This window comes from Fulmarus glacialis, unplaced genomic scaffold (assembly GCF_000690835.1).
Source record: "Fulmarus glacialis isolate BGI_N327 unplaced genomic scaffold, ASM69083v1 scaffold16564, whole genome shotgun sequence".
Classification (NCBI taxonomy): domain Eukaryota; kingdom Metazoa; phylum Chordata; class Aves; order Procellariiformes; family Procellariidae; genus Fulmarus; species Fulmarus glacialis.
This window is the reverse complement of record NW_009210073.1, coordinates 24,148-48,094: the sequence shown is the minus strand read 5'-3', so window position 1 is coordinate 48,094 and position 23,947 is coordinate 24,148. Positions and strand designations below refer to the sequence as shown.

The following is a 23,947-nucleotide window of genomic DNA, read 5'->3' as shown; positions in this document are numbered from 1 at the left end:
AGCACCAAGTGCCCAGGTGGATTTTCTCTTCTGTTAATGAAATTAATACGGGAGAACATCGCATTCTGCTCCTTCTGAAGGGCTTCCTAGCAAAAAGCTGGATCAAGGTCTGTAATGTAAAATTTTCCCAGAAATAGGAAACATCACCTCTGTGCCGCCTGAGGAAGGATTTGTGTGAGCTTTCCTACCGAGTCCACTGAGACTCCGTGCTCGACACCGTGCCGCTCTGTGCGCACAACTGTTCCCCAAACAGTCATGGGATAGTCGCGTTTTGAAAAGTCAAACACAATCATCATTAAAAACTTCTAAGTCCGTTTTCATGATGATAGGATCTTCCTTTTCCAAGCTTTTATTTGGATGAAAAGCCTAAAATCTACTATGTAAAGCATACAATGTTCTTGCCAATAAAACACCATGACACCAGTTTAAAATACTTAACATAGTACGAATGCTAAGCCAGTATCACAAAAGGCATATTGACATCTTCCCAATCTGTTTGTCAGAATAACAGTATCTTTGTAAAATTTCCTGGGGAAGAAACATATATATCAAACATTCTCCCATTCTCATCATCTTGATTTCTGCCGAGCATAGTTACTTCTACAGACAGTAATGCTTAGAGTAAATGCTTTACCCTTTAATTGGTTTGTTCTGCTCCAGGAGATACCTGCACATGAACTTAGACTCATAAGCTTTTACTCATTTAAACACTGAAAGCAAGAATTAGAGCTTTAAGATAAAATGAGGAAACCGGTTTTGGTCAGTTATCAGCTGTATTCATCTGAAGTAAATCAACTGGGAGCAGACAGGGAGATGTGGCTCTATGGATTTGTAACATCTCTTCCTAGTAAAAACTGTCCAAGGCCTTGCCTTAAATAGTTGCCTTTAAATTGCTGCAAATAAAGTGATCTATTGACAGAATTACAGACTTACAACAGAGAAAGAGCTTTATATGTTCGTAAGTTGAAAAGTTCCAATTTTAAGGTAATTTTAAAAAATAGATTTTTATTCTATGAAACTGTTCTCATCTGCGTTTGAAACTCATCTTCTCATCTCTTCTCATCCGATGTAAAACATGTCGCAGAACAGAGACAACTGTGTCCTGGAGGGTGAGCGAAGGTGAAAGCATCTGAGGATGAGTGACCCTACGTGTGATATGAAGTCCTGCATAGCCCATAAACAGCTTCAAATAGCTATTTGTTGCATTTATTTCCATGCCAGTGGGACATAAAAAATTATTTCATGCAGCTATTTTTCTCCTTCTCATCCAGCTATACTATCCCTGGTTCTTGCAAAACGCACTGGCGACTGCTATAGAAACATACATATATATAGTCACTGAAGACCCTGTTCTTTCTCATGGGTGCATTTAATAGCCTGAAAGTCTACCATATTTTTATTTGTGCAACCCTTCAAAACAATTTGCAAAACTCTTCTAATATAATACGCTCCCTGAGATACATATGCAAAATACGTATGTCACTTGCAGGGAACAAAATAGATTTAAAAGTAAATTTAGGACTTGCACTTAAAACGTAACTAACATATCACTAAAATTACTTTTCAGCTAAAGAGTAGCAAGTGATCACACGCGTGCCACAGCAAAGGTAAAGTGAAATGCATTAGCCAGAAAATCACTGAAAGACATTTATGTATTTTATCTCTTATTCACATAACAGGAGCTAAGAGCATGCGCACACAGCTACTGCAGCTCAGCTAACGGACAGTTAGTCAGTGATGTGCCCCAGTGCTGAGAAGACACCCACATTTGTGATGAAGATAAGTAATTTTGATGGGTGAAACTGATTTCTGAGACTGAAACCATTTTCCACAGCTGGTTAGCAGCCAGCCCAACTACAGAAGTCACAATGTCAGCTTTGAGCACCCCAGCCAGGAGCTGCTTCTAATGAGTCACTTGTGAAAACTCAAGCAAAACACCCCTCAGCAGGGTTGTGCTTCATGAGAAATGAAGACCTTCAACATAAGATCCCTGAAGGTACTTTTAATTTCCTTTATTGCTGGGCTTTTTCATACCACAATTTCTTGACTGCGAAGATTATGCCATCACCTACCTTAAAGGAACAGGAAGCCATGCCCAATTCTCCCCAAGGACATCCAGAACATTTTAAGCACTGAAGCTATGCTTACTAAAGCTGTAGGTGGAGGTTATACATCAAGGCTACTTTGTAAATCGGGCAACAGCAAAATGAGTCCACTTATCCACTTACCACTGACATTACGAGGCCAACACAGCACACGGAGGTTTTATTACCGATACCAGCACCAAAAATGTTTCCCGACAAAAACAGTAGTTAGGTTTCTGAATCTTTAGCACTCACATGAATTGTCTTGCATTTATTTATGCTATTTTTGACAATTCATTAATTCGCAGTAATACTCAAAAATAGACTGAAGAGGAGCAAAGACAGTTGCAAAGTACTACCTTATTCATATTTTTAAGAATTTAATTTAAGGTTTAACATATCTCATCCCCTAATTTGGACTTATTTGGAATCCGTATGACAATGAAAGAAAGGACAGGGAGAAGACAGGGCACAGATGACGCGCAATGTAAATCACACAGAGGTGTAATAGATAAATAAAAGATCTAGCTGTGAATGAGTTGTTCTGTTTCAGGTGCTCTGGGGAAATGTCCACTTGTGAACTCTAGTCATGATAGACAAGGAAAGAAGGATCAGCCGTACTTCGTTCACTTGGTTTCCACGGTGCAAGAACAGACACAGGTTCTGTGGGGCAACTGATATACAGAAGTTACACATACTTGCAGCGAAACCTTAGACAGGAATGGGATGGCTGAACAAACCAATTAAAAGTTGTGTACGTGACTGAAATCCTTGATGGAGGGTCTTGGAATTGGCTTAGTGAATGAGGAAGATAATCTACCTACTTCATCTTCTCATCTTCAGACAACGGTTAGCACCAGCCAGTTCAGAAGAAAGCTTGGGTGGACAGAATTGTAACTTTTCAAAGGTTAGTTCAGTTAGAAGTAGTGATTAACTATGGACAGAGCACAAATCACTCCAATGAGATAATGATGTTCTATATACTCCCTCTGGGGAGAAAACAACCTATTACAGCCCTTAATTTTGACTCAACCTTCACGAAAGTTCATGACGCATAACCATAGGGTGTAATTCAATAGAGTAGAAAGCAGCAGCACAGCAAATGTTCAAAAACATTTCCATTGTATCATCAATTTAGCAATATTAAAACAAGACCATTTTCCTACCTGCTTGTATTCAGATTCTCTTCCAACCAGTACCTGCAGAACGTAACCGACAGGATCTCCCTTCATGGGTGGGACCATTTCCCAGGTAATTTCACAGGCGTTTCCTCCCAGCTGTGTCACTCGAGGGGCTACAATAAAATTAAATACGTTAACATTTAATATAGAGACTGCATTGAAATCTTACTCATTTTACGCATACTGCAATATATACGAGAACATTTTTAAAAAGAGAACTTTGGGACATCACAGGGGTTAGTAGCACGTAATCTGTAGTGTTATTTATGTGGCTAAAAATCAATTGCTGTCACCACTGGATGAAAGAAGTAAAACTGTGGCTGGATCTTTAAGTCACTCAAAAGTCACATTTATTTCAGGACAGTCTTGTCTGATTAAGCAGTTCAGGATTCTTGTGATATTAAACAATAACAAACACTGCTCACAGAAAACCGGGTGAAATTCAGAGCTGATGAACAAGCTCCTGTGAAGTTTACTGTAGGACCCAGACCACTTCTGCAGAAGTAAGCAAGCTGTTAGAGCATCTCTGATCTGTCAGCTGTGTGAGCCGCTAGAAAGGGGGAGCGGATGTGATAGAAAACTTTGAACTTTTAAAATTCAATTGCAATGCTGTACTCTGATCTTTTCAAAGCAGAAGCCAACACAGGAATTACGCTGGCATTAATAAAAGCCGTAATTTTGTGAAGTTCTGAGCAAACACCTGTGCCAGTGGAGATGTTTGCATATTCCTCCCATGATACACGTCATTGAAAGAGAGGAATAGTATCAAACATTTCATTCAGGAAAAACGGGAAAAGGAATGTGACAAGGGAAGCTAAATTATCTTCTGTATTAGTCCAGTCTGGGAAGCAAAAGTACAAGCATAATTTTAAAGACTTGGGACTCATATCTAACTCTAAGCCTGAAATTCAGATGGTCAGACTGCTATTTCTAGCCAGGCTTAGACTAGTGCTTTCACTAGAACCCTAGAGAAATTCAATTTGTCGGCTGTTACCACGCTGCCGTCCTTGGGAACATCCTATCTCTCACCAGCTGAAAGTCACTGTACTATGCCTGACGGCAAGCTGGCAGGTGAGCCGAGCAGAGTACTAACAGTGGCAGCATGTTCACATGTACAACTAAGCATCGGCCACTGGAAGGCATCAAAACAACTGCGACAGCATCCAGAGTCCACCAACCTCTTGATCAGGCAGAGCAAGCCAGGACATGACCAAAAAATGAAACTGGGAGAAACAATGGCGTTAAACACTTTAGCGAGTGGTTAACATGTGCACATGCAAGGACATGAGCTTGTTAAAGGCAATATAGATCCCCAACCCTACGAAAACAGACAACAGGAGAGTCTACCAAAGAAACAAACGCTGCTGCTGCTGCTGCATACATTACATGAATTTTAGACTAACTCGTTACCACCCAAGAGGAACACATGAATCATACGCGGACCCAAATGTAATCAATATCCATTTGCTTCTCTCTGCACATCTGCCAGTGTTGAGAGACTGATAATAGACGCCTTCATCTCAGCTGACAACACATTCTCAATTATTTTCCCTCCTCCTTCCATCCTTCATCCCGATACACGTAGATGTTTGTCTGACACTTACAAAACACTACCATTAACAATAATGCTATTTTAGGGCTGGCATCACTAAGTGAGTAATTAGGATACTTTATAGGAGAATAAACATGTGCTTCTGATACACGAAAAACTGTACTAGTTTATCACCCACATTCCTTTGTATTGCTCTGAACACGGAAGGGAATCAGTACCATCATTTTGCCTCAACAGATCTCTTTTCCGTATGGCATTACCTCCCCACGGCGGTGTTCACTAATGCATTTTTTGTTGTGCCCTTTTCTCTGCGAGAGCCAGTATTTTGTCATGTACCTGTGGTCCCAGCCCACACACAACCCGGTATCTGCACCATATCTTAACTGCTTGATATTCAGTCCAGAGCCTGAGTCATATTTAACAAGAACTAAAAAGGCAGGCAGGGAGTTCAAAACAAAAACCTAGGTGAGATCTGAATTTAGTAAAATGGATTTCTAGCCAACAAAATGAAAATGTGACCACAGTGCAGGCAGGCATCCCTGTGCTAGTTTTATCCACTTAGTGCAGCTAAGAGAAGCAACAGCAACACGGACTCAGCATCCGCGAGTGACACGTGCCTGTGCCCAGGCACTCTGACAACTTGCAGATGATGCTAAAGCTGTGAAGCACACCCTCCCTGCTACCGTCACCTACGCCAGTCTGGTTCATCTGGCATGAGCTCCCTTCGCTTTGCTGGGTAGCATATCTTACAACCACATCAAGATAATTCACTGTTGGGTAAGTATATCTACCCTTGAACTTTACACCAAACACATACAGATATCTTCTTCGAGAAACAGCACTGAAGCAAATGCCAAAACCCAGGGGATATCCAAATCCAGGTAGAAACGAAAGTGGGATTCTCGCATATGCTGATTTTAGCATAGTGAAGCCAATCTCCGAATGTCCTCTCTGCGCTCGAGACACTTATTCTTCCTGGGGGTGATTCAGAGCAGCTAATCTAGGGACCAGGGAAGTTACACCCCAGCAGTGTTTTCCCCTCTCTAAATCTTTGATCATGAATGGTGTGAAAACCACCAAAGCCAGATTTTAAATACAGCTGAGCAAACCTCTCTGACAACCTAACAGTTGCTGTTTCTCACAGTAAATGGTACTGCTAGACAAAGGAGTTTTAAGCACACAGGGAAAAAAAGGTGATTCTGATTTCAGCTCAGTTTATCTGACAGCTGATACAGCGAATCCGCTGCCTTTGTAATATTCTCCTTGGAAGGAAGGAGCAAAATTACTTAGGCCAAAATTTACACGCAGTAAATGACATTTCATTATAAAACTTCATTTAGTTAGGCCTTCTGCTCTTCTAGAGGAACACATGCTCAGTGAGATAAAGAATCTAATACTTTATGTATGTGAAATATCATTATTAATTTTATAAATTAAAGGAAAAATAAACTCTGAAGTGCTACGCTGAACATCACCTACGTAACCTAAAACAACATGCAACTTTACTAACGCTTAAGTTGGTATGTACACATAAACACTAACGCTGTTACATCCCTTATTGAAGTGCTGCAGTATCCAGAACAATCCCTTGGTAAACATTATTGTTAGCAGCAGCATTTTAACAGTTTATGTATAATAACAGTGGTTGATGTAATATTTGTATTTTTTATATGAGGTTTTTTGGTGATAATTTAGCTTCCCACCATAATGTAACTTCACAATTCACAGAAATATACAAGCAGCACGAACTGATTTTTCACGTGGTATTGCATGCTTATGTTAACCCTTACAAACTCACTGCATACTTACCAATTACTTGAATAATTACATGTTACTTATGCATATGTAAAAAAACCTATTACATACCTTTGATTGCAGGTGGGACTGACTTAGTTGTGCAGAAGGTACATATTTCTGAGAAAGGTCCCTCCCCAGCATCATTGACCGCCTGTATTCTGAATGAGTAACAAGTGGATTCTGTCAGCCTCTGTATCTTGTACGTATGACTTGGTCCCCTATAAATCGGAATGAACCTGGAAACAATGAAAATGAGAACATGTAATTACACTGGAGCAGCACTGACATTTCTGGCTACTACACGCATCAGTGCAAGGTATCCATATTGTGAAAATTGGCACAATGTGCTTTACAGAGCTGTTAAAGGCACGTATAAAACCGGCATGTTATTAACACGCTAACAATAATTAGTAGGTCAGGGAAAGCAGAAGTTCAGTGTCTCCTTTGCAACTAATACTTGCCTTGCAACTAATACTTAGCTTGCAAAATAATTACACGAATTATTAGAAAAAACATCTGTCAAGGCATTTCCTACTACCTAGTAATCAAAACGGATTCAACCTGTGTTCTGCTACAATACACCGCTTGCGCTGCTGGTTTAAAAGTATGTTTAAAACAAGATTAATACTTTGAATCTTTTATTGCTTGATTTGGACTTTATTCGCACATTAAGACCCAAAGACCACATGTTGCATTCATTCGTGCCATCTTAAGCCAGAGTAACTCCATTTAAATCAGAACATATGGATTGCATAATATATGTGTAATATATTACGCACACTTCTCGGTTTTGAAGAGTTTGCAGACTGAAGACAGCCAGAGACAGAAACAGATTCAGAGAGAGTACATGGTGGTCTATGAGTGAAAAGGCTCAGGGGAAGCGTTTCTGTAGAGAGGGGGATATGGAGGATGGAAAAGGATGCCCGCTTAGGAGTTCTGAGGGACACCTGTACTGACAGCTCTGCTCGAGAGCCGGCTGAGAAGAAAAAGATAGACCACTAAGGAAGAGACTTCCAAAATACTTCCATTGACAAACCAAACATCAGCACACACAAACTTGTCCAACAATGTAATGCAGAACAAAATCAATGTCACTTAATTTAAAAAAAAAAAAAAAAAAAAAAAAAGTAGAGGTTACTAGAGAGAATCTGACTTCTATTTTCAATTGCTCTGCCCAGATAAATGCTTTTCAGTAAGAGTCATACGTTAGCCAGCAATTTCTGACTGAGATCCTGACCCCCCGGGTGCTGAGCAGAATGGGGATGAGGGTAAATAAAGAGGAAGCACCCAGCATCCTGCCTCAACCTGCTTAGCCTCCGCTGGGGAACAAGGTCTTACTTGAAATAGTCCTGAATCTGGAGAACATAAAATTCAACGCGTAGGATCACATAGTTTTTTTGATGATTTACTACACTTACTCAAATATCTTAACCATTTCAGCGGATTTTAAATCACCAGGAAGCCAACAAAGAGATTTGTTTTTGACCTCCCTATCTCAGTGCTAGCTTCATCCTGGATAATAAGTCCTTTGGCTTTGCATGAGATACACAGTATAACCAATTTGAGCATTTCAAAGAAACTGGGTCTATCATTAGCTCTCAGGGACAGAAATCAATTCATATTACATTATGATTGAAATCCACGGAAGTACAAACAGAGAGATCAAGAATCATCTGTAATAAAAAGAAATGTTCAGGTAATTTAAATTGCTGGAAATGTACTCTGAGGACTAATGTGACTTACTACCCCCCACCAAGTTTTAGTGAGCCCCTCACCTTGATTGGAAATCAAAGATCTACGCCCACAAGTTTTTAAGAGGAGATTTTAGAGCCAATTTCCAAAGAAGAACTTTTTTTCCAACCTTATGCTTACCCAGTTTTAAGGACTGCCTGCTATCCCACATTTCTGAGGCTCATGTAAGCAGCCATGGCACATTTCAAAAGACTGCCACAGACCCGTTCTCATGGAATAAAATTTCTTGGGATTCAGTGCATGATGAACAAAGCATACGTATTTAGGACAGCACTAAGACTGAAGAGACAAGACTACTGTCTCTCTCCCCCTCCCCACCACTTGTAGCTCAATCAGGCAGCTGGCTCAAAAACCACTGCGGTACTCACAGGAGTGCTGAGACTTGTCCCTGGCCCTGATCCAAGGGCAACAGATAGCAATGCAGTATTTTAGACTAATGACCTCTTTGTAATCATCCGTGGAGCTACGTAAGCAAGGGAGGGATAAATATACCTTTCCAGCTCCTACACAAGCACACCCATATCCTAGTTTGGGCTTATAGTACACTTGCTAGACATATTTAGATGGCAAATACCAATGACTTAATCCTGAAATTACACTTTCCACCTTTTGAATATGATTAAGGTTTCATAACACAAAAAGTGATCTGGCAAAACACTTGAGCTCCTCCTGTCATTTGGGAATTGGACTAATACTTTCATCTGGTTTCCATCTCCATCCCTTTTTACTTCTCTACCTCTATCTCAAAAAACATCTGTAATGAAAGCAAAAATCATTACGGAAAAGCCTGCATCCATGTTCAATATACAAGACTGTAATGGAAGCACACTTAAACTTCTGAGATTCAACCACCTTTGAAGAAAGAAAGCTTCTAATTTTGGAAGAAGAAAGGCTGATTACTAAGTCAATCAAATTCAATTGCTGTTAGGCTTTACTATGATAATAATGCTTTGTAATAGTGTTTGAAGATGCAGATCATGATGTAAGAAACATTATGAAGATGAAACATTTTAACTTCAAAATACTAGTGATTTTTTTATAATAACGTAGTATTTTCCTCATGTCTGAAGTAGGTACTTTATACTCCTCCAGAATTATTTCATTTATTTTTAAAAATAGTGTAGTTATTTGATGTAGACAGCTATAGACTTGGAGACTTATCCTACAATCTTTTTTCAGTCTCCCAGGTTTTCTGCTGAAGGACTGCAATGAACCTGAAGTTGAACCCACCAGTGTGATTCCACATTGCTACTGTGATGTCTGCTCCCATGTTCTCTATCTCCCTCTCACCTTCTTCCAGCCTCTACTCAGTTCTCTATCTAAACACGGACAATGAGTTTTCCTTCTCAGAAGCTGTGGGATGCCATAAGCATGGTCATTAACAAAGCACAGCCATGAAAAATCTTTCTGGATTTTCAGGATGATAGCTGAAGTACACTGGGAGGGTGGATTTTTTTCAACATCCCACTTCACTTAACCTAACAGAGCTTTACGTCATTCATAAACTGAATGTGAGAAGACACAAGCCCCAGTCTCCACAGGGCAGCAATACAACTTGCACATCAGGCCATGGGTGCTGGTAGGCTTCTAAAGGAGCCAGATGCATGGCTCAAGAGAGCCTCCTCCATCCCTCCTCCCCGCGCGGCTAGGCTGGAGCTGAGGGATGGGCACACGGTTGAACATGACTGAAATACTGCGGCTTGACAAACTGCCACTTCTTGTCCCTTCAATCAAAATGGATACGCTTTTAGCTGCAATGTTGAAAAAGTTAGTTTAAACGTTAGCGAAATGGTGCCCAAATACCAATATGCTGATGTTTGCGGTGAAGGTCCCTTAGGAAGTGTGGCAGCTACACCCACCCCAACCTCCCTGAGCTGGCTGTTCCCATCCCCATGCTGCTCCTTCAGTACCAATATTTAGAGGGCTGAAAGGTGAACTGGATTTGAGAACTGATAGAGGTTGAAAATCTCCATAAATTGGTAGTCTTATATTGGATTAGTTCCTTAGCTTGTCCAATGTTACATTAGGACAGTTGTACTGGTAAAACTGTGGAGGTAGTATGGGGACACAAGTGGTTTAAACAAGCCAAAAGTGCTCCTGTTCCTATACAGGAACACACTTATAGAAATATGTGTGTTTACTTTGGTTTCTTATTTCTTCATCACTCTCCCCTTCGAACAGACAGACAAAACCAAAACACCAAACACGCTCAAGATGTGTTCATTCTCCAACCTCTACCTGCTCAGGCCATTTGGGTGAATCCCTGAAGTGTGCTAACAAGCACCACGAAATTTTCAACTCTAAGAGGTTTGCCCAGTTGAATTTAAAAGACAGGAGGCTGTATACCTTAAACTGGTACCCTGTCTTTGAAAAAAGACTACCTCTGCAGGTTAATGGCATTCTCGATACAGTTGCATTTTCTTTTTTTAAAGTTTGCACCATCTGCAAGTAAATCTGTATTATTCAAATTTAACATGCTGCAGTGTTGCCTCTTCTCTCCAGTAAAGTAACAGCAGAAACTGAAAAGAAAGCAACTTTCTCCAGGGAAGGCGACGCTCCCCAGAGGCTACTTCCCCCTCATCTCACTCGAGCGATCCCAATTCTCCCCTTCCCGGACATTCTCATGTCAGTCACGGATTATTCATTTACTTGCACACAGTGGAGGAGAGAGAACACAATGTCCTAAAATAATTGTTTGGGAGACACCACTGCTGTTAGTTTTTCATCAATACCTTTTTATTCTCAGTGAAGATCTTCTTGGAAATGTTTTACATGTTGCAGCTATTGTGTTTCCTCCACTTCAGTCGCTGCCAATCGAGCAGAGGAATATGAATGTACTTGCTCTACCTCTGCTCATTAGTTCTCAGCACATTTTAATCAGCAGGTTCCCTTTTAAACTCTTGGGTTTTGTTTATATTTTAGTAACCTGTTTGTCCTTACACAATTTAATTTGAAAGAAAATCTACCATACAGCACTAAGACAGCAATCTTGAGCCAAGTACAAAGGCTAAAATAGCCATGCGAATGATTCTGTTACTGCCTCCCAGAAAAATGTGGTGATCTGCCACAATTTTGGCTGGAGAGAAATCATTAATCATTAATCAGCACTGGTCTGACCTGGTAACCTGAGGCTTCTTTTCAGTGCACATGGGCAACTGCATAACCAGAAACTAAAGGACATGAATTTCATAAATCAACAGCTCTTAACATTATTACCACAACATCCCTGTTATCTGCGCAATTATGGCCCCCACTTACTTTTTTAGACTGTTCCTCTATTTTGTTTAAAGAATATTATCAAGCACTCACTGATTTACATCATTTTCCTTCCCCACCAGCAGCTCCCTACACTACAAGGTGGCACCCAGGAAAGCACAGCTTCAAAACAAAAACATCTAATTCATCCCCTGAGATGGAAAATTTCCATTTTTGAAATGGAAGTTTTTTTTTTTTTCTTTCTTGAGCAGAAAAGCAGCTCTCCAGCCCCTCTGCTGGGTACAGCTTCTCCGGAGTTACTGCACCTGCACTTCATTTCACAAACTCAGCTCCGATCCCTGGAGACCACGGTGCTCCAGTACGTCCCTATCGCCACCGATGCCAGTGAGGCCAGCGCTCCCTTCATCATGCTCTGCATGTTGGAATCCGCCTGCATCCCAAACACCCCCGTGCCCGGCTGGAGCAGATCGGAAGGTTTAACACCTCTTGGCTTTATGTTGAAGCTTGCTCCTGCTGATGCAAGAGAAAGTGTCATTCATCTCTACTAAACCTAGATGCCAGAAGTAGAATGGAATAAAGTCTGTAAAAGGGGAACGATGAGAACAGCTTTTGGTGAGGGTCAGAACGGAGGTACCATTTCCTTTTTTCAAGAGAGGCTGTAGAGGAACCCTGAAGCCAGGAGCTAAGTAGAAAGTATGAAGAACTAATACCTCTCACAATGTGCTAACTCATCCTTCTCCAGCCTTAAGTACCTTGAGATGTCTCTCTGATCCACATTTTAAGTATAGAGTGCCCTTTTATTCTGTTAGACTGGCAGAAATACAGGACTAAAGTTGACGCACAATTTTTTAATTTCTGCTGTATTTTAAAATCTTCAGCTTAAAGAGAAAAGCTGGACATCTGCAGCATCCCCCATCCTCACATCCATCAGCGCTCCTATAATCAGTACCAGGCTGACCCAATCTTTTCAGCACTGCTTTCTGAATGGTAGTTTTGGGGCACCTTTCCAAGCCATTCTCTGGCATTGTCTTTTGCAGCTAGGTGCTGAAGGAAGGGAAACACCTGGGCAGGGGTTCCCAAAAGAGTTTTGTGCTCCCACAACCTCTGCCGACCCTGCCTTCCAGCCCTAACTTGAGGTGTGGACCAAACAGACGGGATGCCTTGGCCCCTCTGATCTGAAGATCTGTTTTCTAGAAGATACCGTTTGGAAAGCTTATAATGTATGCTTGTTCATAATATGTTTAGAAACTAACCTCTACAATGCACCATCAATATAATTTTTGTTTATAGGCGTAATAATAGTAACAACAGGACCCACTGAAGGAGGCAACTTTTCCTTCCTTATACTTAGAAAAGCAAAACTAAGCGGAGAGCGGAATAAGGCAGGAAGAGAAGTGATAATAGTCAGATTATAATAGTCAGGGAAGAGTTTTGTTTTCTTCGCTTAATTACCTAGCACATTTGCAGGCTAGACAAAGAGCACTTGCAGCCAAAACTCGATTTTTAGCTTTCTTCTACTAGATCATCTTTCATCTGCTGCTGAATCTGAGCACGTAATCCATATTTACCACAGATAGTCACTTGTCAAATGTCTGGAATTACTGAAAATGGAGATGCCTTAACCTACAGAAGCTCCTCCACAGCAAGGACATTCACTTTTTTGGAAGGAGCTTCTGGACACATTCAGGAGTAATGGAAGACAGATCAGCAAAGTGCCTGACAGATGATTCCTGCCAGATGAGGGCTCAAGGAACAGATAGGAAGGACAACACTGAGAACAACTTCATGTGAATTAACAGCATTTGGATGAAAAATCTGGGAGAAATCAGGGAGAGCATCCAATGGCCTGGTGAAACTATGCAGTCAAGAAGACCTAGATTACTAGGCAGCTACCAACACCATGGCTTGCAATAGCAATGTGTTAATAAATAACAGTAGATATAAATAACAGCAGGCTTAACAAAGCTAAACCAAAACAGAACAAAACACAGTTCAGCAGCAGCAGACTAATGCTCTTGCAGACATACGTATTTTTATCTTCCTTATGCAGCATTACAATCCACTTTCCTAGTATGGCAGCAACTAATGGCGCCTATCAACCTTAAAATGAATCTCATTCAGCACATCATGTTCAGAACTATCTACTGACATGACAGTCTCAGTAATCTAGCTTGGCAAAGCTCGCTAAGGAAGCAAAGCGTAGTCTCTAGTTTACCAACTTCAGCAAAATGAAGTTGGAACCTAAAGTTGTGCTCTTGGAAAACTGGCCAACATGTTCCTGTTGCTCCAAGCTGAACCCCATTAGCACTTTAGATATTAAATAGTCATTATCCTGATAAGGCATTATTTTTCTTATGAGGTTGTTACAGATGTACAGAAAATAGCTTTCATTTCAATGTCAATCTTTGATCTGGATGCTGCTCTGATTTATGATCTACGGTGTGAAATATTCAGTTACACCCATGAAGTGTGAAGTACCTGCAGATGTACACTGATCAAAATACAACAACAAATTGGTCCACTGTGTTTCTATGTAGTTAACTACTAAATTTCCCACCAAACCAAGGGTTCTTTGAACATACTTATGGAATAGCATCTAATTCTGTGTCTCACTAGATTCCTAACATCTGAAACATCTTATCTCAAACATTTAACGTGGTTTTCTCACACCTCACTTTGTCTCAAAAGATGATGCACACACAGTTAACTCATACCTACTAAAAATGTTGGTTTACTCCTGTTTCTAGGAACAAAGCTGCAATGCATCAACAAGTTAAGCTTTTTACACTTGCAACAGTTCTTCCTCCTCTCTTTCGTTTGCACAGCACTTACTGCAAAGCCCCAAGTATCTGATCAGAATGCTCTTAATATAAATATTATTACTGTTAATAGCAATATTCATCTAGACAAGGCAACAATATAAAGTGAAGACAGACTATTTGAAAGACTTTTCTGAATGTTAACTTTCTATTTAGCCAGGCTTGCGGAGTAAACTGTATCATGCCATATGTCTTGGCGCTAATTGTTAATTTCCTTTCATCATTGTTTTAACCAATATGAAAATGATTTTTCCTGCAGGTTTTTGCAAGGATATGTTAATGTATCTAATTTTATATTTTAATAGAATTTCACAAGCCAGTAGGCCTGACACATATCAGTAATTGCTGCTAAAATGGGTGTAAATTGTCTTGATCAAATCATGAGTGTAAACAATTTTTTAATTAGACTGCTTGAAACGTGCACTAACCAGATAATGATTATGCTAGTCATCAGACAGAGGCAGCACGTTTAGCAATTTATCTCTCTGTGCTTCTATGCTACCTCTCTTCACATTAATGCAGAATGAACATACGTGTCGAGGCTCATACATATGACCGCTTCCTAACACACAGAGACTGTACTTGGCACTGCCTTTCTGCAAAGACTGCTGCTTAGACCAAACCATCAGATATGATATTCCACTTCTACAGCCAGGGAAACTGCACTGGACGCTGTGACAGACTGTCTCTGTTTCTTTGTGGGTTCTCTGCTGTTTGTTATGCTTCTTTAAGGAGTAACTAGGTCAGAGAAACTGTGCTGGAACAAAGGAAAAATAGTTTCTTTCGTTATATATAACTTCAGCATGTTTAGGGGAGAAAAGGTTTCCAGCATCACTGGGTGAAGATGACAGAACGACAGGAGAATCACTAGAAGAGCTAGGAGCTTCCTAAAACTGAACCTTTCTGCAGAAAAAATGAGCCCATCTGCATCTCTGCACTGGCTTTACCATTCAAAGCATGTTTTAATTTTCCTTGGAAACCACCTCCTGACAAGTGCTTTTTGGTTCCTCTCACCAAGGGCAATATTGGCATAGATTTTTATAATATGATACTCTTCTCTCTTATAGGTTTTCTGTATACAGTAAAATAGCTTACACGCAACTGCCAGGAGTATCACTAACATCTGGGTTAGCAGGCACTGAAACAGATGGGACAATACATCTCCCTTCGATACCGGGAAAATCTTGCATGTCTCCCCTGCTCATACTCAGGCTCTAAAGGCTCTACTCACATCCTACAAACAGGAGCGAGGAAAGACAACCGGAGTCACTGGATGGCAACTGAGAGTCTACCAAGCTTACAGCCAGATGTCCTCTGCTGCCTGCACCATGATAACAGGCACTCTTGGGACGAGGAATGTGAGGGGTGATGCCTCCTGAAATAAATATTCAAGTTAAGGTAAAATTCTCCAAGTAGAAGAAATCAATTCAAGGGATTATGTCATTCGGTTACAAATATTGTTCCTTCCTTGGAGTTGCTAGAAGTTTCAAGGACTACATTGATGTATGTCTATGGCCTTTGGGACATTCGTATCCTAACCAGAAAAACAGTGTATGCACAATGACTGCACCCAATTAATATCTACAGTCATTAGGCAAGTTGTATTTTGTGATCAATTTTTCATTTATATTGAAGAATAGTATCTCCTTAAATGGCAAGCACGTATAGTTTAGCAAAGTATTTCAAAACAGTTTAACACCCACGTAAATAATCTTTCATATGACATGAAAGGGAAATACTACTACTGTTTACCCAGTGATACGGCATCATAACTCATTTATTCAGTAAATAACCATAACAAAAGCAATTACAGTTTAGAATGCCAGTAAACACCATGTCTTACAATTCACTTACAAAAGCAGACTAACTAAGAATGATCCTTCACCGATATTTTTAAAGAGTATGTTTAGGTTGCTTCTTAGCCAACCTTACCAATGATTGTCCCTTAATATATACTTTTATTTGTATTCCGTATACACACAAAAATCACAGAATTCATCTCAACTGCAACATATATTCATCTAAAAGAAACACACACAACTGATAAATGACCCACTAATAATGTACTTGCTAATTCTCTCTTTCAGACTGGATATTGTGAGCATTTTAAGACACTAGGAGGTATAATTAGTTGTAGGAACACCTAAAGACTAATTACCAGTACAGGAAAAAAATCAAAAGCATTACTATAATTAGGTTCATTTGTTTTACTTGGAGAGGAAAAATCCACAGTATTCTGGAACATAGTGCGACTTGATTAACCAAATTTTCTTGACATTGCTAGAGTTAGGAAATAAAGTCACAACTGATAGTTTATTTAAAAAAGAAAAGGAATTTTATAGTCCTCTTTACATAGAGGTCAACAACTCTCAACGAACGTTCCCATGTACTGTGCTTTCTAGAAACAGATTTTTCTTCATTTCCACTTAATGCTACACATAATTGAAAGGACAAGAGATGCTAATTTGATCTTCCTAAATGTCACACACCAAAGAGCAAACGAGAGCTAAAGCAGGTACATTTCTGATTTGCACACCTTTTCAAGACCCTGCATTAATCAGTGTCAGGAGATTTCCAAGTATTTTGTTTCACAGGTCTTGCAATCAATGAAACATTTAGTCTCCAACAACTGGCCTGTTATACCTCATTACAGCACGGAAAAGTTAAAAACAATTCTTAATGACCAGGACACATTCAAGAGCACTGGCTGACTATCACTGCATAAAACCAGAGCTGAATCTTTACAAAAAGGCCATTAAAGCTATCAGGGTCAGAATTTGACTTACTGATGATTTTCTTTTTTTAAAAGAATTTGCTCTTTATATTTCTGTTTGTGAAAATGCTGTAACAGCATTTTAAAGCTAACTCCTATTTTAAACTTCATCAGTAAGCAATGTTACAGTAAGCAAACTGCATGCTCAGATTCACTGAAGAAGGGAAAATTGTAATACTGATTTGAGGGATTTCAACATAAAGCTGTTAAAGGTAACTTCAGATGTCTCAGGGAATACAGTAACAATATCTTCTGAAAGACTAAGGATATGACAGAGGTCAATTTTGAGTTATCCATGGTTACGCCACAGCCTCTTCCCCCGAGTCAGGTGCTCTCTCAGAGGGGACACCACGGAACCTTCCTACAACCCTCTCAAACCACAAAAGACTCCAAAACATCCTTCTAGATCATTTATTCGGTGTCATTTTTTCACCAGAGACTGGCTTCCTAGAGAGGTGGTCAATGCCCCAAGCCTGTCAGTGTTTAAGAGGCATTTGGACAATGCCCTTATTAACATGCTTTAGGTTTTTGGTCAGCCGTGAATTGGTCAGGCAGTTGGACTAGATGATCATTGTAGGTTCCTTCCAACTGAAATATTTTATTCTATTTAATTATTTCATTAGATGTCCACAGTTTACCTGCATTAGCCTGTTAGAGCACTGTGCAGTTAAAGAGGCCAGTGATGCTCAAAGAACCGTACTCCATATTTTTCACAAGCATACACACAGGTAACCCTCAGTCACGACGGGGTTTATTTTATGGAAATGATCTAAGAGAGGACTCCTACCTCTGTAACTAACTGCTGTTTCTACCAATTCATGTGTGGGCTGTCATTCTCTGTTCATTAGGAATGACAGCTCTCCCGAATGTACAAAACTTCGCCGCTGTATCCTTTCAGGAACATCTCTCATTGTGATGGATGCACACAACAGGGAGCAAAAAGAGACTGTCAGATAGGGAACAAATAAATAGATCTTACTGCCAAGACCTGCCAGCTCCAACTGTTCTCAAACACAGCACCCGGCACAGACAACAGTGCTCCCATTCTACTCCTCCGCTGTGCCCATGCCGGTATGCACTTCATTAGCTGGAGGGCTCAGGGCTACAGCTCATTCCAGGTATTATCTGAACTAATTGCTACAAACCTAACCACCAAAGGAAGCTATTTCATCCAAGGACTCCATTCAAGCAGGAGGAGACAGTGCAATGTAAATGGGTAGTTTCTCTGCATCTTTGGGAGCTCACATGGACTATAAGCCAAATTTAAAGCTAAGAAGACCTAGCAGAGTAACAAGTTCAAATTCCTCCTAATTAACAGCCCTTAATAGACCATTTGCAGTGGGAAAGTTTGTGCAAAAGCAAAGTATGATGCTAAAGCCTTGTGCAAAAGCAAAGGGGAAAAAAGCCTTCCTTCTCTGCTGCTGGGTAACGTAACATATTTTATTCTTACAAGGAAACTTACTATTTTCTCCAACACAAAAAGGTTTAAAACAATTTACAGTTCTTCAGCATCCTACCTGCAGTGCTACATGAAAGCAAACAAAAGAAGCCTGCTGGATGTTTCCTTAGAGCTGACTTGATCACACGCTGCTGCAGGTGATGGGCTCCTGCCAAGCATCACTGCACTCTGAAGAAACTGTTTTTATCAGTCAGACTTCCAAATGGGCATTTATATTCATTGGACACCTCTCAGTATTAATACAGACGAGCATATACCCTCTCTGCATCAGTACAGTTGAGATACTGGGAGGTATTTAGGCATTATTCATGGTGGGTTTATTACTTACAATTAGAGCTTTTGGGCCAGATCTTCAGCTGGCATAAACTCAGCACAGCTCTATTTAAATTGAAGGAATCATGCTAATTTACACCAAATTATGATCTGTACCGAAGGTCTCTAAGGATTATCTACTTGATACGTCAATTATTTTACCTAATTAAACTAGTTGAGAGTGTTTCTTAGTAAATTATGAGCCATCTATGATATTTATTCATTGAAGAGCTCAGACTGTTAGGCAATACTCACGTATTGTCTTTCCTTGCTTCCTTTTTTTTTTAATTGAATATATCTCATCACAACTTTGGAGCCACATTATCTAATCTCCCCATACAAAGTTTGCATGGGAAAATACTTTTTGCTAGGCACTGACTGTTTAACGTTCATTTTTGTGTTTCTTGCACACCGAAAGCTCTCATGGCTTTGAAAAAAATTTTAGGGAAGTGAAACATGGTGGATGAGCTTTTCTGCATCCTTATTTCATAATTGTTGTGTAGCCACCAAGCTGATGCCAAGCTCCTATTTTCTAATGCTCCAAAATATTACAGCTGTAAAATCCTGACCATCGTGCTACCCAAAAAACCTTGTTCTGCTAAGTTTTGCCTTTCCTAGATCTCTGATTTTGTAACCGTTTGTTTTATTAATGCACATAGCATGCTGGGTGCAATATCTTTGTTTTGTATATTCCAAAGGGTAAAGCACTATGACCATGAAACTTGGTATGAACTTTTATTGGCAGAGGGGCCAGCGTTTTGCTAAAATGTCAACAAGTACAGCACTGATTTTGGTTTTTCTATAACAACTTTAACAGCTTTGTTACGTAATTTGCTCGGTTAGACTACAGGCACAGAATCCCCAGTAAAACAGTATTTTGTATACATTTGTAGGTATGAAGTAATCAGGAAAACAACATTTTTTTTGCCGTGATTCACAACAGCATTATGATGAACCAGAATTCATGTTCATTAACACAAGGAAAAGATTCGTATCTCTTACCTTTTATTTCTGTCTTCTATCTGCAAGATATAGACCATGTCATCGGTAGCATGAAGCTTGGAACTGCTGTCTCCCCATTTCAGCTTCAGGCTCTGAGGACCTGCTGCAGCACACTCTAACCGAGGAGGTAAGGGTGGTAACGGCCTGGTTTTTGCTTTAATAAAGTGGCTAAATGGTCCAGCTCCGATTTCATTGACAGCCTGGATCCTGATCCTAAAATGAACAACAAAAAGGTAAATGTTAAAAAAAGCGCTTTCACGAGGTTCTTGGTATAAAAAAGTCTCAAAAAACAAAACAGCCTTCTGGACCTGACTGCTCTGTCACCAACACAGTGCCCGCTCCCAGCTACCAGTGCTCTGCTTTGGCAAAATGAAAGGCTCTGTCAACAACAAGTATTATCATTCTGTGTATATTGTAAGAGCTGCAGTGAAGATATCAAGAAATGCAGTAAGGCAGAGGGGGGAAGATTTGGGTAAGCAATCTCAGAACCTGATGGCAGTCCCTTTAACCACATGAACAAGGGACAGCAGCACAGATACAAGTGCAACCAGGAAAACATGAAGCCTGTAACTATGAATAAATAAAATGCAGAAGTGTGTTGTGGTTGTCTAACAAAGGTCATGGACTAATTTAGGTGAAATCATTAAGTGAAAGCATTGGTGTCACTGCCATGAAACCCATCTCCATGTTGGTAAATAACTCTGAAGACCAAAGAACAGTATTATTTCAGCGTGTGCAGCGTCTCACAAAGCACACTATTTAAGTACGTGAAACTCTACTGGGAAGAGCTAACCGAGAAGGTTAAATCCACAAACCTTCTACACGCCTTACACAAACTGTGGAAGTATTAACCATCAGTGAGCTATCTATTAGATCAAATAAAAGTTGGACTCAAGTCAGTCTCACAAGATGCACAAAAGCTCTTGAGCCATTTGAATCACATTAAGGACATTTAGAAGAAGAGAAAAGCAGACCACCTACCTAGTCACAGAAGTTTTAATTTGGAAATGTTCTTAAGACTGAGCCAGTATTCTAAATTCTGTTTCTTTCTCAAGATAATGACTCTTGGCTTCCGCTTTGTCACTTTCTCTTATCTGTCTGCACCTTAGTTTAATAATTTGGACAATGAGAATCTGCTCATAGGAAGGAATGAAGAGTAGTAGTCTTTTACTATAGTAAAATCAGCAATAACTTCATAACAAAAATGTGAAATATGCATTTCGAAAGAGCTTTGAGGACTGTGTAAACAGAAATATTGGTACAGACGAGCCGAAAGGTTTCAAAAGTTTGTTAAATCAAAGTGAAAATAAGAGAAAACAGGATGGGCAAACTAATTAGTTTTTTTAGATATTTCACCCTAGTTTAGATAGCTGGATGAGTACCATTTACTTTGGAAATCCTGTGCACAGCAGCCTAGTATTTTCTCATGGGAAAAGACTCTCTACCAGAAGTGTTGCTGCTTCTCAAAACTATCAGTCACCAAGAAGCCAGAAGTCCCTGGGGAAGGTGGCAGGGGGAGAAGAGAGAAGAGCAGAACCTGGTATACCCTTACGACTGCCTGCTTCAGAGGAAGCAGAAGATAAATAGAACTATCTTTGGTTGGCATAACTACTTCTTTTGATTGAAGTACATAAAGTGATGTAAGTTCATATAAACAACATATGAAAAATTACTTTGCTTTGAACAGCAAGTTTTCAGCTCTACCATTAGAAAAAGATTAGCTAGAGTTAATCTGATCGAGAAAAACCCTCCAGAGAACAATATTCCCCATTAAAAAAACCCAAACGATATTTTCTGCAATTTCAAGACCAAAAAGGGTTAAGTGATTAATAAACATATTGCAAAATAATAGAGCCTTATCTACTGATTAGGCAGCTAAAGTAACTGTACACTGTAAGAATACACTGTGTTTACACAGTCATGTGGTTAAACCTTTGCTTATTGACCTAGCCATTAACAAGGGTGAAGTATTGCTTGGCAGGGAGGTGCATTTTCCTTTTAACCTGCCTTTTGGTTTCAGGAAATGCATCCTGAGCACCTTAGAACACTATACAACGGTGGTTTCATCCTCTTCCTCCCAAATGGCGGATGGTATGAAGAAAGATCTAGCGGGAGCCTCTTCAACTGCTGCATACAAGCATTTGACATAAAAAGAACAAAAGGCTTTTCTAGTATCTTAAGAAGTGTAATTAATATAGGTATTGATCTTATTTCATATTATGTTATTGGTTTGCTTCAGATTGAAGAGTCATTACATTAAAATTTAATGGTCTTTCAAGTGGGAAAAAAAAAGTTAAAACTGCCTGAATTTTACTAGATTCTGGGAAGTTATCCGTTAGCATACACACATAAACAGTAACAGCGACATTACAAAATGCTACTACTTTTTCGTAGATTGATTACAGCACCACGCTCTCGAGTATATAGCCTTTTTTTTTTTTTTGGTTTGTTTTGTATTATCCAAAGTAACAACAAAGCCTCTCCTGTCCTCAAGCATCATAACTTTAACTCATTTCCAAATGGCAGCTCCCACACTTGAAAACAAGCAGTGAGCAAAACGGATCTCTCTCAAATATCACACCACATTTCTTAAGCAGAAGCCGATAGGTATGCTTTTTAGATATGTGCATGACCATGCATCTGCATTTACTTGTCTTCCCTTTGCCAGGTATTTGCACAAGGTAAAAATGTGTCTCTTCTTCCCTCATTTGTTGTTGCTTTCATCTGCTGCATGGTGTTCTTGCTCCCACCTTCTGTAACACGGAGATATGCACCCCCCCCACACCGCTTCTTGACTTTGGAGCACAGTAAGACTGATGGAAACTCTTAAGCCTTAAAATAGAGACAGGCATCCTTCCAGACGAATGATGATACTGGGAAAGCAAGAATTGATGTAGTTGACTCTAACACAGCTGGATGTGGCTACCCTTTTTCTGCTGATTACACCACCAGACGACTCTTTGTGAACTGCCACTGCCATCCCCAGGTCCCGAGCTTTGTCAAACACGCACAAGCAACTTTTCGGTTTTCTGGGCACATGGCAGTGTAACCCAGACCCAGCTCTCACCTCCCTCTGAACCACAGCAGCGTCTCCTCAATGGATATTAGGCCTTGGAAATGTCCACAGGGAAAGGGAGAAGGAAGAAAGGAAAAAGAACAGGGAGAGAGGAGGACCATCTGGAGGAGGAGGGAGAGCCCATGGTGGTGGGAGAACACCCTGTACTGCAGCATTTTTGCTCCAGCTCAGGTGCTTTCTCATGTCCCTGCCCCAGCCTGTGACACTCTGAGCTCTTCCAGCTGGGTGGCACAGCCATAGGGGGTGAGATAACTTCCACAATTAAGTGGAAACCAATTACTGTTTACAGAACCGATACTGGGAAAAATAAATTCTTTTTTTTTGTGTAGAAGTAGTATATAGACATGTAGAAATAATTGCAATAAAACCACTTCCTGAACTCCTTTCAACTTTTTCACTAATGGTTTCTAAGTTAAAATACCCCAAACACTGTCTTGGAAAGGTAGTTTTAAAATCTGACAATCACAATTTGAAAACAAAGGTTTTTGAAAACGTAAAGACTATATTTAGGGATAGTACCTAATTCTGCAGACCCTGGACCAATAATACTTGTATTCATTCTCACATTTTCCCACTGCATCTTTTAAACAATTAGAAAAAAATAAATCAGACTAGGCAAATTTAGAAACCATTGAAAGATCTTTAACAGACCATTCTATCTTGTAAGATTCTTGACCCAGGAAAATAAACACACTAAACAGGATGCTATTTTCAGATTGGTCACAAAATCCTTGGTATAGTATTCCAACAAACTGAAAAATTACTTTTGAATTAATCTTAGAGTCTGACATGAGAAGGGTTTGATTCGCTAGTTCCCATAAGCGGAATGCCACCAATTGCAATACAAGTGCCTGTGGAAACCTGCGGGAGTTAAAATGCCACGGACTTCAAAAGGGAGGAGAAGCAGCACGCTCCACCATCGTC

At 40.0% G+C, this 23,947-nt stretch overlaps 1 protein-coding gene across 1 annotated transcript in view; it reads right to left on the bottom strand.

Moving 5' to 3' along the window:
* Nucleotides 1-23,947, bottom strand: part of FNDC3B (fibronectin type III domain containing 3B) — a gene marked incomplete at its 5' end in the record, with an annotated part of 54,800 nt that overhangs the window by 8,203 nt on the left and 22,650 nt on the right. Inside the window, 3 exons of the mRNA XM_009577058.1 lie at nt 3,251-3,378; nt 6,684-6,850; nt 19,948-20,160. Coding sequence (XP_009575353.1) covers nt 3,251-3,378; nt 6,684-6,850; nt 19,948-20,160 — 508 coding nt within the window. The remainder of the gene's footprint in view (nt 1-3,250; nt 3,379-6,683; nt 6,851-19,947; nt 20,161-23,947) is intronic.